The 13,643-nt window shown below is 44.8% G+C and overlaps 1 protein-coding gene across 4 annotated transcripts in view; it reads right to left on the minus strand.

Annotated features, from left to right (window-relative positions):
• The window catches only part of HPN (hepsin), a 445,048-nt gene that overhangs the window by 13,073 nt on the left and 418,332 nt on the right, over positions 1–13,643 (minus strand). For 2 of the 4 annotated variants that reach the window (XM_085616009.1, XM_085616008.1), the window contains 2 exons: positions 11,360–11,455; positions 6,762–6,904 (listed from right to left, as the gene is read on the minus strand). In XM_085616009.1, coding sequence (XP_085472135.1) covers positions 6,762–6,904; positions 11,360–11,455 — 239 coding nt within the window. Of the gene's footprint in view, positions 1–6,761; positions 6,905–11,359; positions 11,483–13,643 lie in introns of all 4 variants that reach the window. The other 2 variants (XM_085616006.1, XM_085616007.1) reach the window with 1 other exon arrangement.

A 13,643-nucleotide genomic window follows, 5' to 3' on the forward strand; every position in this document is an offset into this window, starting at 1 on the left:
GTCAGCGGAGGGGAGGGCGTGCGGGTTGATGAAGTCGGCGATGTCCTCGCTGAATTGTGTGCGTGGTCCCGGGGGTCGGTAGATCAGGGTGCCTCTGAGGGTGGTCTTCGGGTCGGTGTGTATCTGGAAGTGCAGGTGTTCGGCGGTCGTTAAGGTGTCGTCGGTGCTGGTCGTGATGCGGATGGTGTTCCTGTGGATGACGGCGATGCCTCCTCCCATCTGGTTGGCGGTGCGGTCCCTCCGGGTGATCTTGTATCCCTCTGGGATGGCGATGGCAATGTCGGGCGCTGAAGAGGTGTTCATCCAGGTCTCCGTGAGGAAGGCAACGTCAGGGGCTGTGGTGTCGAGGAGGTTCCAGAGTTCGATGGCGTGTCTGTGGATGGAGCGGGTGTTGAGCAGGATGCACTTGAGGTGGTTGCTGCTGGTGTTCGGCTTGGCGGGTGCTGGTGCGGGGCAGGTCCGGATGTAGGAGAACTTGCAGGCATGGCAGCTGAAGGGTCCGTGGGTGCGTCGTGGGGTGGCTCGGTAGCATCCTGGGAATCGGCCGGTGTTGAGTGCGTTGAGGGTGGTGGCGGTGTACGTCAGGCGGGTGGGTCGGGGTCCTCGAGGGCCAGGGGTCCTAGCCCTGGGCGCAGTCCAGGCGCGGACGGGCGCAGACGGGCTTGCCTTTGGCGCGCCTTCAGCGCACCATCGGCGCGCCCGCTGCGCGTGACCGCTGCGCGTGACTGCTGCGCGTTCGCACGGTCGCCATATATGGCGAAGTGCGAGGGGGGCGGAGCAGCTGGGAGGCGGGAGCGGGGAGGGTACAGAATGAAGAAAGGGGCGGGGTCAGCGGCGGTGGGGGGAAGCGGGGAGGGATGAGACAGGGCAGACAAGGAACAAATCCGGCAAATAGGCAACAGGGGGGGACAAAATAACAATATACAGCAAGATACAATTACACAAAACAGCGGTACAATTCAGGAAGCGAGCACAGACCACGCCGCTCGATGGCAGGGGGCGTGGTCCCGCGGCGGCAGCCGGAGCTCAGAGGCAGGCAGGCGGGGAGGCACACGCAGCAGCTGGTGGCCGTGCGGCGCAGGGGGTGTCCTAGACTAGGTCACACTCACCTGCGTCGCACGGTCGCCATATATGGCCAAGTGCGAGGGGGGGCGGAGCAGCTGGGAGGCGGGAGCGGGGAGGGTACAGAATGAAGAAAGGGGCGGGGTCAGCGGCGGTGGCGGGAAGCGGGGAGGGATGAGACAGGGGCAGACAAGGAACAAATCCGGCAAATAGGCAACAGGGGGGGACAAAATAACAATATACAGCAAGATACAATTACGCAAAACAGCGGTACAATTCAGGAAGCGAGCACAGACCACGCCGCTCGATGGCAGGGGGCGTGGTCCCGCGGCGGCAGCCGGAGCTCAGAGGCAGGCAGGCGGGGAGGCACACGCAGCAGCTGGTGGCCGTGCGGTGCGGGGGGTGTCCTAGACTACAAAGCCATGTTACAGACCACTGCAGTTATTGACCTATAGTGCATTGGCAGTCTTGGTTGGTGTAACCCTGACCCAGCAGTACATAAGAATAGGTGCATTACTTTTTGCAACTTTTGGCCCAGTCTGCATGTCGATTTAGTGACGAAAATGTCTTTGTGATTGGGTTTGATTATATAGAGCGTGCACATCTCAGCTGGAAGTTAAATCTTACAGGTGACCAGCCGCTTGTCTCTGTTGACATCTCCCTGTATTTCTTGGCAGTGACCAACCTGCCTTACTGGTAAGTGATTGGGGCGACTATTAGATGAATAGCTCCACCAATTTGAGGCCGACATGACGGGTGGGGGGGTGAAAATGGGGTCGTCGCGAGGGGGGGGGGAGGAGGGAGGGCTTTATTTAAAGAAAATGTTTAAACTTACCGTCCCGCGCTTCTCAATGGCTCCCGACTCCAGGTCCCGCCATCCTGCGATTTTCAATTCCTGCCCTGCAGGCTGCAGCTTTCGTCATCAAGGAACGGCAGCCTCCACCAATCACAACGACGTTGTGATTGATGAGGCGCAGCAGAGCGCGCCCCACCTGGGCCATTTTCTCTCTGTAGGCTGCTGCATGCACAGCCTACATAGAGGAAAAGGGAGAGTGGGTGGTCCTGCTTGAGGGCAGGGGGGAGTGGCTTGCCCAATGTTGTGCGTACTGACTAGTTGGTCGGCCTGGGGGCCGACCAAACAGTCAGTACGCACAACTGTGGGCAAGCCACTCCTCCCTGCCTTCGAGCAAGACCGCCCACCCCCAACCAGGCACTTCTGCTTTCTCGCGGTGCGAGAAGGCAGAAACATAAAATGGTATTACCATTTATGTTTCTGCCTTCTCGCAGGGCGAGAAAGCAGTGGGGCAACGCCCCCACGCCCCTATGGGGGAGCCGCCACTGTCCACTTCATAAATGAGTGAAGTTCCTTGCTAACTCTGCCAGGAATACTTACCTGCCATCCCAACGAAGTCATGTCACCATTACCAGTGCAGGCCAGCCAATCTAAGTTCACAATGTGTTACTTTAATTAGCCCTTGCATGTGGGAGTTTCCATAGTATGCAAGATCGTCGATCCCTGAGCACATTCAATATTCAGATGAAGTACAGTAGGCTGATTTCTGACAGTATGCCCACCCTCAAGTTCAGGGAGACACAGCATAGGAAATTAGCTCAATTTGTTGGGCGTTCATCTGCAGAAACAAAGTATTGTCTTATCAGGCCTTTGCCACAATTCTACTATTCATCAAGGTGCTCCTTTGGGGAAAAAGGAGTCAGACAAGCGGATAACTCTTTAATTTGTCAGACCTGGAACATCTGTGCAATTACTGACTTGAGGAACCTAGAACCTTAGTTATCTAGAACACAAAAAACCTACACTCCCTCAGGAATACAGAATGTTATTTCGAAACAGGTCAGTTTTATTCTTTTCATCAGTACATGCTTCCCTGCTTTTTAGGTCAAGCGTACAGCACTTTCGCTGCTGGATGATGTGTTGTATGTACTTTGTGGGGTTTGACTAATCCCAATGCTGCTGATTGGTTGAGGAGAGTGTCACTCAGAATAGCTTGCCTTTCAGTGGGTTAGTTGTTTCTATGTCCCACCTTCTCGTGGTCTTGTACCTCCCCTGGGAAACTTGGCTAGTGATGCTTTTGGTTGGTCATCACAACGCATTCTTCTTCTCCTGCTGAAGCCCTGCCTCCGGGCTCCTCCCACTACTTGCGCAACTTATCTCTTGTTTTTTAACTGGTTTGTAGTAGTGCTCAATTAGAAGGAGCATTTCAATGCAGCATCCTTTTAATAACGTCTTTGAGCTGCAACCGCTGAGTATGGTGGTTGCAGTAATCATACACTTCTGCGATACTAAATGAGCAAATAATCAATTTTCACCAATTTAACATGCTGTGCCTCTTGCCCAACTCTTGGTCTCTGTGCGGTGGTCATTTCAAAATGGCCGTCACATGCGGCCTGCCCTACAGTCATGTGGAGTCCAGCCCTCTTGGTATGCCCTTGAATTCACGGACTGAGAGCTGCACGGAAATTATAGATCAGGCCCACCTCCCCAAGGCCAGGCCACAACACCTAATTGCGGTCTTTGTTTGGTGATCGTTCTGCCTCATTCGCAAAAGTAGAGGAGAAGGGGAGCTTTTACCATGTCTGTGTCCATAAAGCAGAGGTTCGAGCATTCCCTCATGACTGACTTGCTGGAGAAGATTGAGAAAAAAAAAGGGTAAATAGAGGAGTTACATTGCAGTGGAAAAGATGCCCCGCAAGTCACTGTGTGCTACTTTTAAATCTACTCTGGCTGTGTTGTAAAGCGAAGGTATCCTGATTGCTCATGTCCACAGCCAGATTGTCCTACCAGCTAAAAGCTAGGATAAGGGTGCTACTAACCATGACAAGTTACGCTGCGCTGTTACTTAGGAAAGGTTTCATGAAGGTGTTTTAATAGACTATAACAAGATCTGCATTTATTGCTGCTGACGCTGACAAACTGTGCATGTCCCAAATGCTGCTGACCACTCAAACGCAAGCCTGCCCTGCCTGTTGTCAGTGTACAGTGACATTTGGCTATCTGAGAGTGCTTAATCTAGCTAGCCAAGAGGCTAGCCTTCGATGCCTATTGTAGGCTAGGGTAAGACAAGTCTTCCCTGACAGCTGCTGACTAGTACAGGGCCGACGCTCACCCCACAGCTACTAAACTAACATTGGCCACAAGTTCTATTAGCTCGGGTGACATGGTTTCATCAAGAAAGCTCACAGAGCGTCTTGTTTGAAGTGGAGGGGTTAACATACTGCCTTTCATAGGCATTTAGTTTGTCACATTTAGTATGCCGCCCCCCAAAAAGCACACTTGATTCAGTCCTGAAAGAAGATTCATGCTTTTCACTATGACTTTAAGGTTGTATAAATGACCTAAAATATCCCATCCTACGTGTTAAGTATGGACGTAGAGGAATATCTGCGTATGGTATGAACTTCAAGTTCATACCGTATGGCTATTGAGCCCACTTCCTTAACATGGTCCGAAAGTTTAGATGGGATGGGGTTTGAGTACAATATCAGTTAACTTTAATGGCACTGTCTCTTCAAATTTGTGCCGTAAGCCATCAGTGGGACTAGAGTATTGTATTGTCCAGGGCTTGTTTGTTATTCTTCTTCAATTGTGGTGCCTGACTTTACATTAACAACACGGATATTAAGCCTCAGGTGCACGCAGACGTCTATCAGAATTTCCCTGGTGGAAATGGGAAATGAATGGGGGACCAGCTCTGTGCTGCCCGCTCATACCTGCTTGCCAGCACAAAGCCAGCCCACCAGTCTGTGCCCGTGTCCCGAGGCCTTAATGCTTCTCCCAGTAACACCATACTTTGTGTGCATAGAGGGCTGGGGTGGGTACACAGAGGAGAGGGTGCCTGGTAGCACCGCCTTTAATGGGCCAAACCCGGTGTGTGTGGGAGGCAGGAAGAGGAAGTGATATAGGAAAGGTTGGGAAGCACTTTGAAGAAGCCTCCTAGCCAGCGGCGAGGAGGGTGGGCACGAATACTGCTTTGGTAGAGAACATGACTAAAACGCTGCACGTACCAATTTCAGTGACAACCCCCATTCACAATTCTCATATTGCAAAACTAAATAAACCTTTTACGTCAACCCATATCCATTCTTCTCCACAGCCGTCATCACTGTCATCTCCCTGTACCTGGCCATCGGCTATGGCACCTCCTTGCTCTGCAACCTCATCGCATTCACCTAACCCACATACATGTCATAAGTGCATGACATCATCTCAGTGCAGTCACAGTTGGGATGTGTTATAATGGAATGCAGTACTTAATTTGTAAAATATTAAGTGCCAGGGCTCTGACAAGGAGGCCACTGCAGCTTGCACCACCCATTGCCCTTGCCATCGCTGCCAAAACAAATACTAACCATCTCTCTCACATGTAAATGTGACAGTTCAGATTATTCCAGGTCTCCAAAGTTAAAGGAATGGCTGGGGGAGCAGGTAATTAGCAAATATAATGTATATTGTATTCTTAAATAACCGTTGATCTGCTCATCTCTAAATTAGATGAGCAGTGCCACCATATGGTAGACTGTTCTGTGTATGGAGTTGACAATTAGGTGCCGGTGCCGAGCACCGGAAACCAATTAAGTGCCGGTGCTTAGCACCGGAAAGCACCGGCTCAAATTAAGCACTGTCATGGATGCCAGGCTGCTCTGACCCGCTGACATAACTTAGTCCTGACCTTTTTCATTAAGTACACAGCTGCTCATTTGGCCTTAGTGTTATTTCAGTCATCATCAGGGTTGTTAGTTTTTTAAATTATGTTGTTTAACTGCCTCACAGAGTTGTATTTAATCTGTTTTAATGTTCCTCAATTTAACGGTGCACTGAGCATTTGTTAAATGTTACCAAAAACACTGCCAAGTGCATGTTTTATCTTTCAGATCCATGACCACCCATATGCAAAATAAAAGCAGGAGCATAACTCTAGGTGGGTGTTTGGGGTGTGGCACCCATTAATAAATGTGTGTAGTTATTAATTCAACTCAAAAACACAATTGCACAACACACCGCATACATCCAATCCACACCACAGAATTCCACGTCATGCCACAAAATTTAACAGAACATCACATAATTAAAATCCACTACATACCACTCAACAATACAAAATACCATTCCACATAATTACACTCCATGACACGATCCCACTCCACATAATTCCAGTACAGCCTTTACCACATAATTACTATCCACATAATTCAACTTCTCATCATGCCACATAATTCCACTCCACAAATCCGCTCCACACCACACAATTCCACATCACAAAATCCTACTAAAAATTAATTAATTATTAAACTGAGTGCCATTGCATTGGGTAACAGCTGTTATTTACAACATCTCAGAAATAGAAACTATATAAAATAAGCTATTATTAAGTCTTGAGTACTAACCATATATCAAAATCTTATAACACTTTTTTTTATCATAAGTTCTCAACATGTTGCACAGCAGACACAATACTCTAAAACATAGATTAAAGATATTGGCAAAGCCAATCGATCTGGCTAAACACTTATAAGGTCCTAAAGATGCTATGCCAATGCTTGTTGGGATATGTTGTAATTCTGAAGTTGATCTAGTAGTTACCTATGGTTTTTAATACGACCATTAGCACTTGACCAAAATATTGTGTGATTCTGGATAAATCCATACACCGCCTCCTAGTTTGAACAATTTAGGCCCTTACCTGACAAGCATCAATACCGCCTTCAGTGTATCCGGCGCAGAACATCTTAGCAGTTATCTGGTTGTCATAAAAGTCTGGACCGTTGCACATGCTGGTGCTCATGATGGGGACGCTGGCCTCCTGCAGCATGTCTGATGGCTGGCCTATGTCAGACAAGAAGAGTTGGAAAAAAAACTGGTTGAAGGTATGCATGCTTTCACTCAAGTTTGAGAATGGAAAAAGTCTTAGAAAAATAGAATAAACTATGTGCTACTACCATAAGCCTCAGTGTGCCAACAATGTAAAAGGCTTCTCCTAAAACAAAAAGAAATGCAACCGTCTCTTGTAGTATCCTCTATAGGAGATGGTGAAAATAAGAGAGGGCATCAGGGTGACTTTTAAATACAAATCACCCTTTAATGTGTCAATTGCTGCAGTAACTAGGAAAAAGGTTTCTGCTGGGGTTCATGTATCTTCTCTACGTTTGTCTTCTTTAGGAACCAACAGGCTCAACATGAGAAAAATAAAATTTTAAGATGCTATTCTAGAAATCATATTCTGATGAAACTGTTAGTCCTCCATACATTGACCATGTTGCACTAGGCTGTATCGTACAAACGTACTTGTGGCCTTATTAGAAATACGAATGCAAAAACAAATGCTGTTCACCCTATGTGGGAAGGGTATGCCCAGACGTGGGTCCCATGCTCACTACGCCACTGGAGTCAAGCTATCCTGGCTGAAGAGGGGTGAAACTCCGAAACCGGTCCTAGGATGCTTGATTCCTGTCCAGGGAAGACATGGCTTGGCAGATTGGGCTGGAGTGTTCCCATGAGGCACAGGGTCAAGACTGATTTGCATATCGCCATATCTGAACTGGGGTGGCGTGGTGAGCAAAATAATGATGGATTAAACCCAGATCTGTGACTGGGGGTTAATGTTTTGCCAATGTGCAACATTCCGTCCATCATCTTTTGTGTTTTTCTGTTCACCCTACGTGAGAAGGGTATGCCCAGACCTGGGTCCCGTGCTCACTACGCCACTGGAGTCAAGCTATCCTGGCTGAAGAGGGGTGAAACCACGAAACCGGTCCTAGGATGCTTGATTCCGGTCCAGGGAAGACATGGCTTGGCAGATCGGGCTGGACTGTTCCCATGAGGCACAGGGTCAAGACTGATTTGCATATGGCCATGTCTGAACTGGGGTGGCGTGGTGAGCAAAATAACGATGGATTAAACACAGATCTGTGACTGGGGGTGAATGTTTTGCCAATGTGCAACATTCCGTCCATCATCTTGTGTGTTTTGCTTATTAGAAATACGGCACAGTATTAGGATAAGCCAATGTGCACCAAAAATCTAAAAAGTTCTCACTAAAAATAAAAATGAAACTACTTGATGTAGTATTCCAGATAGACAATGGCTAAAATATAAGAGGATATACGGGAGACCACTAAAAAATTCTCCTTTTTAAAGTGTCATTGGCACTAGTAACTGGGAAACCAGCTACAGCTGGAGTTCATGTAACTCCTCTAAGGTTTTTATCATTAGGAACAGACAATCCCAAGACCTTAGAATTCAATTCCAAGAAGCTACTCTACAAATCATATTCCTGTAGAAAAGCTTTACTAAAGGACTGCATCCTACAAAAGGACCTGAGGTCTTATTACAAATAGTTCCATGATACAACGTCATAATGATGCACCAGTGCAAACAGGGGCAGTGCTCTCTACTACTGCCCATACAGCAGCCTCATTGTTGCACTGCACGGCGGCTGCCCGCGGGGATGGGTATTAGTGAAAGATGGACTGGCCAATTGAAGCAGCTGCTCATTCTTTCACTGTTTAGATTGCACTATCCTATACTTCAAAAGGGAGCCAGGGATCTGCCTGCAGGATGATGTCTCGGGGTCGGTGTGACTCCCTTCCCCCTTCCATAGGGCTGCTCTCATGAAGCCAACTGACAGTGTGCCACCCTTTTGAGACACACGCTTAGTGCACTTCGTCATGGCCTCTTTGACCCTGTGCCCACGTCCATAACATGGTACAGTCATACAGGCATAGTGTTGCCCTCTTTTGCATTGGACCACGCCCCCAGGCACATGGGGTAACGCCCCTTTAGAATAGCCCTGGCAATAAGTGCGCCAGCACTCTCTGTGTTACAGAAGAGACAGCACAAGGGTCTATGGGGACTTCTGTAATACCGCAGTGTACCACAGGCACAGAAAGTGTGTGACCACACCTGTAGCCCCGAAGAGGCTCTGGGACTCACTGACTCTTATCCTAAGTTCAATGAGCGGTATTGAAATATTTTCTTTCTAAGTGTAGCCATGGAAATCTTTACCGTCTCTTGTGTAAGAACCGATTTTAAATTTCTCAGGTACATTTGCTACATAACACAATATGAGTTTCTTGTTTCCATGGTCATATTATCAGAAATTACACAGAAAAAGGTTACCTAGAAAGAAGTATTTTTTATTTATTCACTTAATAGTTAATAATGTACCTAATAAATAGGCAGCAGTAGCTATCAATAGGTTTGTAATGCTAACTAATAGCAATCTAATATTAAATGACAGTTTAAAGATTTTATCTAATAGGAAATAGGATCTGGGAATGCAGATATCATGTTGGGTGCCACCTGTTAGGAATGGAGCCTAAAGATGAAATGGGTGTTTTTATTGAGGCAAATACTATGACATGGGCAGGTCCTTCAAACCTGGTGGAAGACCTTACCTGAGTAAAACACCTAATATCTGACAGCGTTTCTGGCACTTCCCCCACCTTCACTCAGTTGCAAGAGTTTTACTTACAGTGGAGACAAAAAGATATTCTCTGACGTCTAATGAAAGGGAACAGAACCGAGAGGAAGGTGGGAGGGCCATATATCCAGTTTCGTCAACAATCCTATTATTGCCCTAATTTGAGTGATTTCCTGAATGTTCTTGTTTAGCATATTCTGCAAATTAACCAGTAGACCAAATGCTGTTGATCTTTTGCTTAAAAAAACATATTGTACTGGGAGCACAGGGGTATGGCCTCTTCATCATCAGGCAGTTCTCAGTCAGCAGCAGCAGTAGCAGTTCAAATCATATTGACAAAGTTTAGGCAGTAGTGTATCCTCTCAAAGGATTGGAACCGCCCAATCATTAATCATTTTACATTTACAATTTTAGTGTGAGGTTATTTACACATGTATCTATATTCTTTACGGGGTGCTTTTCCATTCTTCCTTGCACCTACTGCCAAGAGGTGCCAACAACTCAACCAAAAGCCTGGGTAAACACAATTATAACAGTAGAAAGAAATATACAGCACACCCTTATATTTGTCTCAAAAGTCCTTAACTACGTGTAGGAAATATTTGATAGCTTCATGTGTAGTGCACCAATGATCATATACTGGTTCTTTAACACTATTGAATCATCCAATTCCTTCAATTGTATTAAAAAAGCAGAGTCCACATCACTGGATTTTCTTCAAGACGTGATTCTTTTTATTATTCCTTGATGATGCATCCCAAAACAAAACTGCCAACACGTGTTTCGTCTTTCCTTAGACTTTGTCAAGGCAAAAGGCAAACTGTTTCTTGATCAAATCGTGTGTCCCTTAGGCAGTTGGAGTGGTTTCTCATACCACTACCAAGATTAGTCCTCGCAACTTTTTTTGATGGCTTCACCACCTCGCGGTATCAAAGATAAAAAATGACGCGTCTATTTATTGCCACCTCAAAATTTCAAAGTTCCCCTTACAAATGCATCAAGGTAGTTTGACCAGCAGTAATAAGAGAGACAGCCGAACCCTGATAAGTTCCAACCTAAACCGCGGCCATAATTTCCGTGTCTCGTTAAGGAAGGATGTTGAAGGAATTGGATGATTCAATAGTGTTAAAGAACCAGTATATGATCATTGGTGCACTACACATGAAGCTATCAGATAGTTAAGGACTTTTGAGATAAATATAAGGGTGTGCTGTATATTTCTTTCTACTGTTATAATTGCAGTTCAAATCATGCATGTGAGAGGCAGAATAAAGTGTATGTGAAAAGCGTCCCACTAAACATGTACTGATTCACCTAATTAGTAGAGTTGATATTGGTATTCCTCAAGATTTCATACTGAGAACAAAAACCATAGTTTCTTCAATTAATACAGCATTGATAAAACCCTTAGATCGAAACTGGAAAATGTACATGGTACATCTTTTTACTTGTTTTCATATTCAGTGGCTTCCAGCACCACACAGATAGCAATCCTGGGCCCGATTCACGTAGGTAAACTTACACTTTTATGGAAGTTTGAATTTTCTGCCTCTTCACAAGGTACTTTCTGAGTTGTACCTTTACGACTGTGGAGTCTCTGCACTCATCGGTGAAACTGTGCACATAAAATGATGGGACGGTCCTTTCTTTTTATGGTTACCTTTGTAAATCAGGCCCAGAGCCTTCTAATATTATAAATCAATAAAGCAGACAAAGGGTGCTGTTAGTTAGATTTTAACTCACTTGTCAGCATCAGTAACACAAAACTCACATTCACAAATATCTGTGGTACAGGCATTCAGAGACTGCTTGTTAGAACAACATATGAAAGAATGCCCATTGAGCTCAGGTATGCTTACCGTAATATTCAGTATTACCCCAGCCGGTCACCGAGCACACCTTGCCATCAATCAGCTCTTGCCCCATGGCAGGAAGACAAGCTGGCTGCACATACTCTGTGGTCAGTGGAGAAGAGGCAGGTCCTATTAAAGCCAGTACAGGAGAAGGGTATCATTGTGCACATTGTACATTATGAAATACCGAGAAACGAAGTGATTTGTTGTACCCAGGATTGGGCAGTCAACTGGTGTCATTTGAAGAATTCCACTGTGCATGAGACTGAAGTCATATCCTCAGCGTCAGAGCTGGGCTAAAATGTTTTTTTTTTCCATTCCATGGGAAGTGGATACTGATTGCAGCACAAATCTGCAAAATATCCCTATTCCTCTTCTGTCTGGCTTGGATCAAAAATGAAATGGGAGGCGGCGAACAAACAGCAAATTGATTTTTCTAGTTTTTTCATGAAAGCCATGTTTCTGTGATATCTTCTTGCTCTCTGATTATGGTTTCCACATTATGGACGTAGGAATAGTATAATTTACTATTCCAACTCCAGCGCGTAGAGAAGGTGCTGGAATAGTAAATTAAACTATTCCTTAGTTTAGCGCACCCCCTACAGGAAGTTTTAGAAACAAATTTCGATGTAATGGATTGCATTGTAACAACGCGGTCATTGTAACAACTGTGCTGTAATTGCATGTGTTGTAGTGCATGCGATGTATGAGATGTCTATTAGCTTGATTAAAGGTTCAAGATAAACAAACCACATGTAAAAAACATCACTTTGTGCTTTTGCTAATGCAATCATCAATAATAATATTCAGGTGTATCATTATCAACATTATTAACTCAATAAAGCATTTAAAATGAGCAAAACGCGTCTGTGTATATTTTTTAAAGCCTTAGCTGTGCCAGAGAAATAGGAAAGTTCTGGAAAAACGTAGCATATCAAGATATACTTCCTATGCCACAGGATTATCCTCTCTTGGTCACCCTGAAGGAGATAATGTCATCTCTATCCCCTCATCAATTCTATTTTACATTCCATAGCTATTTGTCCTCTCAAGTCTTTTAAAAGAGATGGGACATTGGTCCACCTCTCAACCCAGAAATATCTCAAGACCCAATCTAGTCTATTAAAATTAGACATAAGAAATATTTTGGATTATGATGCGACAGTCTCCATCCAGTAGCATTCTACAATCAGATGCATTGTGGGCAATAGGATGCCACATCAAACACACTAGGAAGCATCCTGAGCAATCTCATTGAAAACTGAGCAAAGATCACTAAAACAATGTAGGACAACAACCCTACAACTGCCTCCTTCACAACTGCAGATTTGGTGTAAACCACCAAAAAGAGACTGTAAACAATATTCTTTATTTTTTTATGGAGAGTTCACCCAGAGACAACTTGCAATTAGTCTTAGACTTCCTCATTGCTCCCACTACTCTAACGTCTGTATGAACTATTTGGAAAATAGTTTGTGGGTGGCAATGATGAATAAAACTCAATTAATTGTAAACAGGCTGGCAAACAAGAGTTTTTAATCCTTCCAATGTCTTTCTGTTGAATTGGGAACAAAGGGTTTCTACTCTTTGTAATGTAATTCCATTAGATTGCAAATGAAAGACACATTGCAACCAAACTGGATCTCATTTATCGCTCTTCCCGAGTGAACCAAATCTTTACTGTAAAGGTCATCCAACTAATTGTGGAAAATCAGTCCTCATCAAACAGCCCCATCTTACTCAATTTAAAAGACTATACCTGCTCAATCTTTGCACAGTTGTTGTTATTCTTACCAAGCAATGACCTCACGCAAAGCATAACCACCACTACTAAAGGATTGACTCTTTACCTTATTATTGCAAGTATCAAATTCAACACTTCCACAAACAAAATCAATACACCTCTTCAATGCATTGCAACTAATTCAGGAATCAAAATAATGGCTGATCTGTATGAAGAAACCATAAAAGCGATCATGGATGAAGATGACCTCAGTTATTGTAAGCAGCAAAAAAAAACAAATCATCCTCATATTGCTTCTCAAAACACTCAACCAGGACTGAAAAGTACTCAAAAAGTTGGAACCAAAATGACATTTTAACAGGAGAGAACTCTAATAGACTCCACACAAAAGAAAAACTATGAGACACCTATCCGAGATACCTAGTCCTCCTTTGTTCACTGAGAGGTAAGCTTTGAAAAATTAACCAAAAAGTTCTGATATGGAAACCCATTAAATAAACATCTATCCACCAACTTACTGAAAAGCCAGAAAAAGAAAACTGATAA

The sequence above is a fragment of the Triturus cristatus genome, chromosome 7, assembly GCF_964204655.1.
Source record: "Triturus cristatus chromosome 7, aTriCri1.1, whole genome shotgun sequence".
In the NCBI taxonomy this organism is placed as follows: domain Eukaryota; kingdom Metazoa; phylum Chordata; class Amphibia; order Caudata; family Salamandridae; genus Triturus; species Triturus cristatus.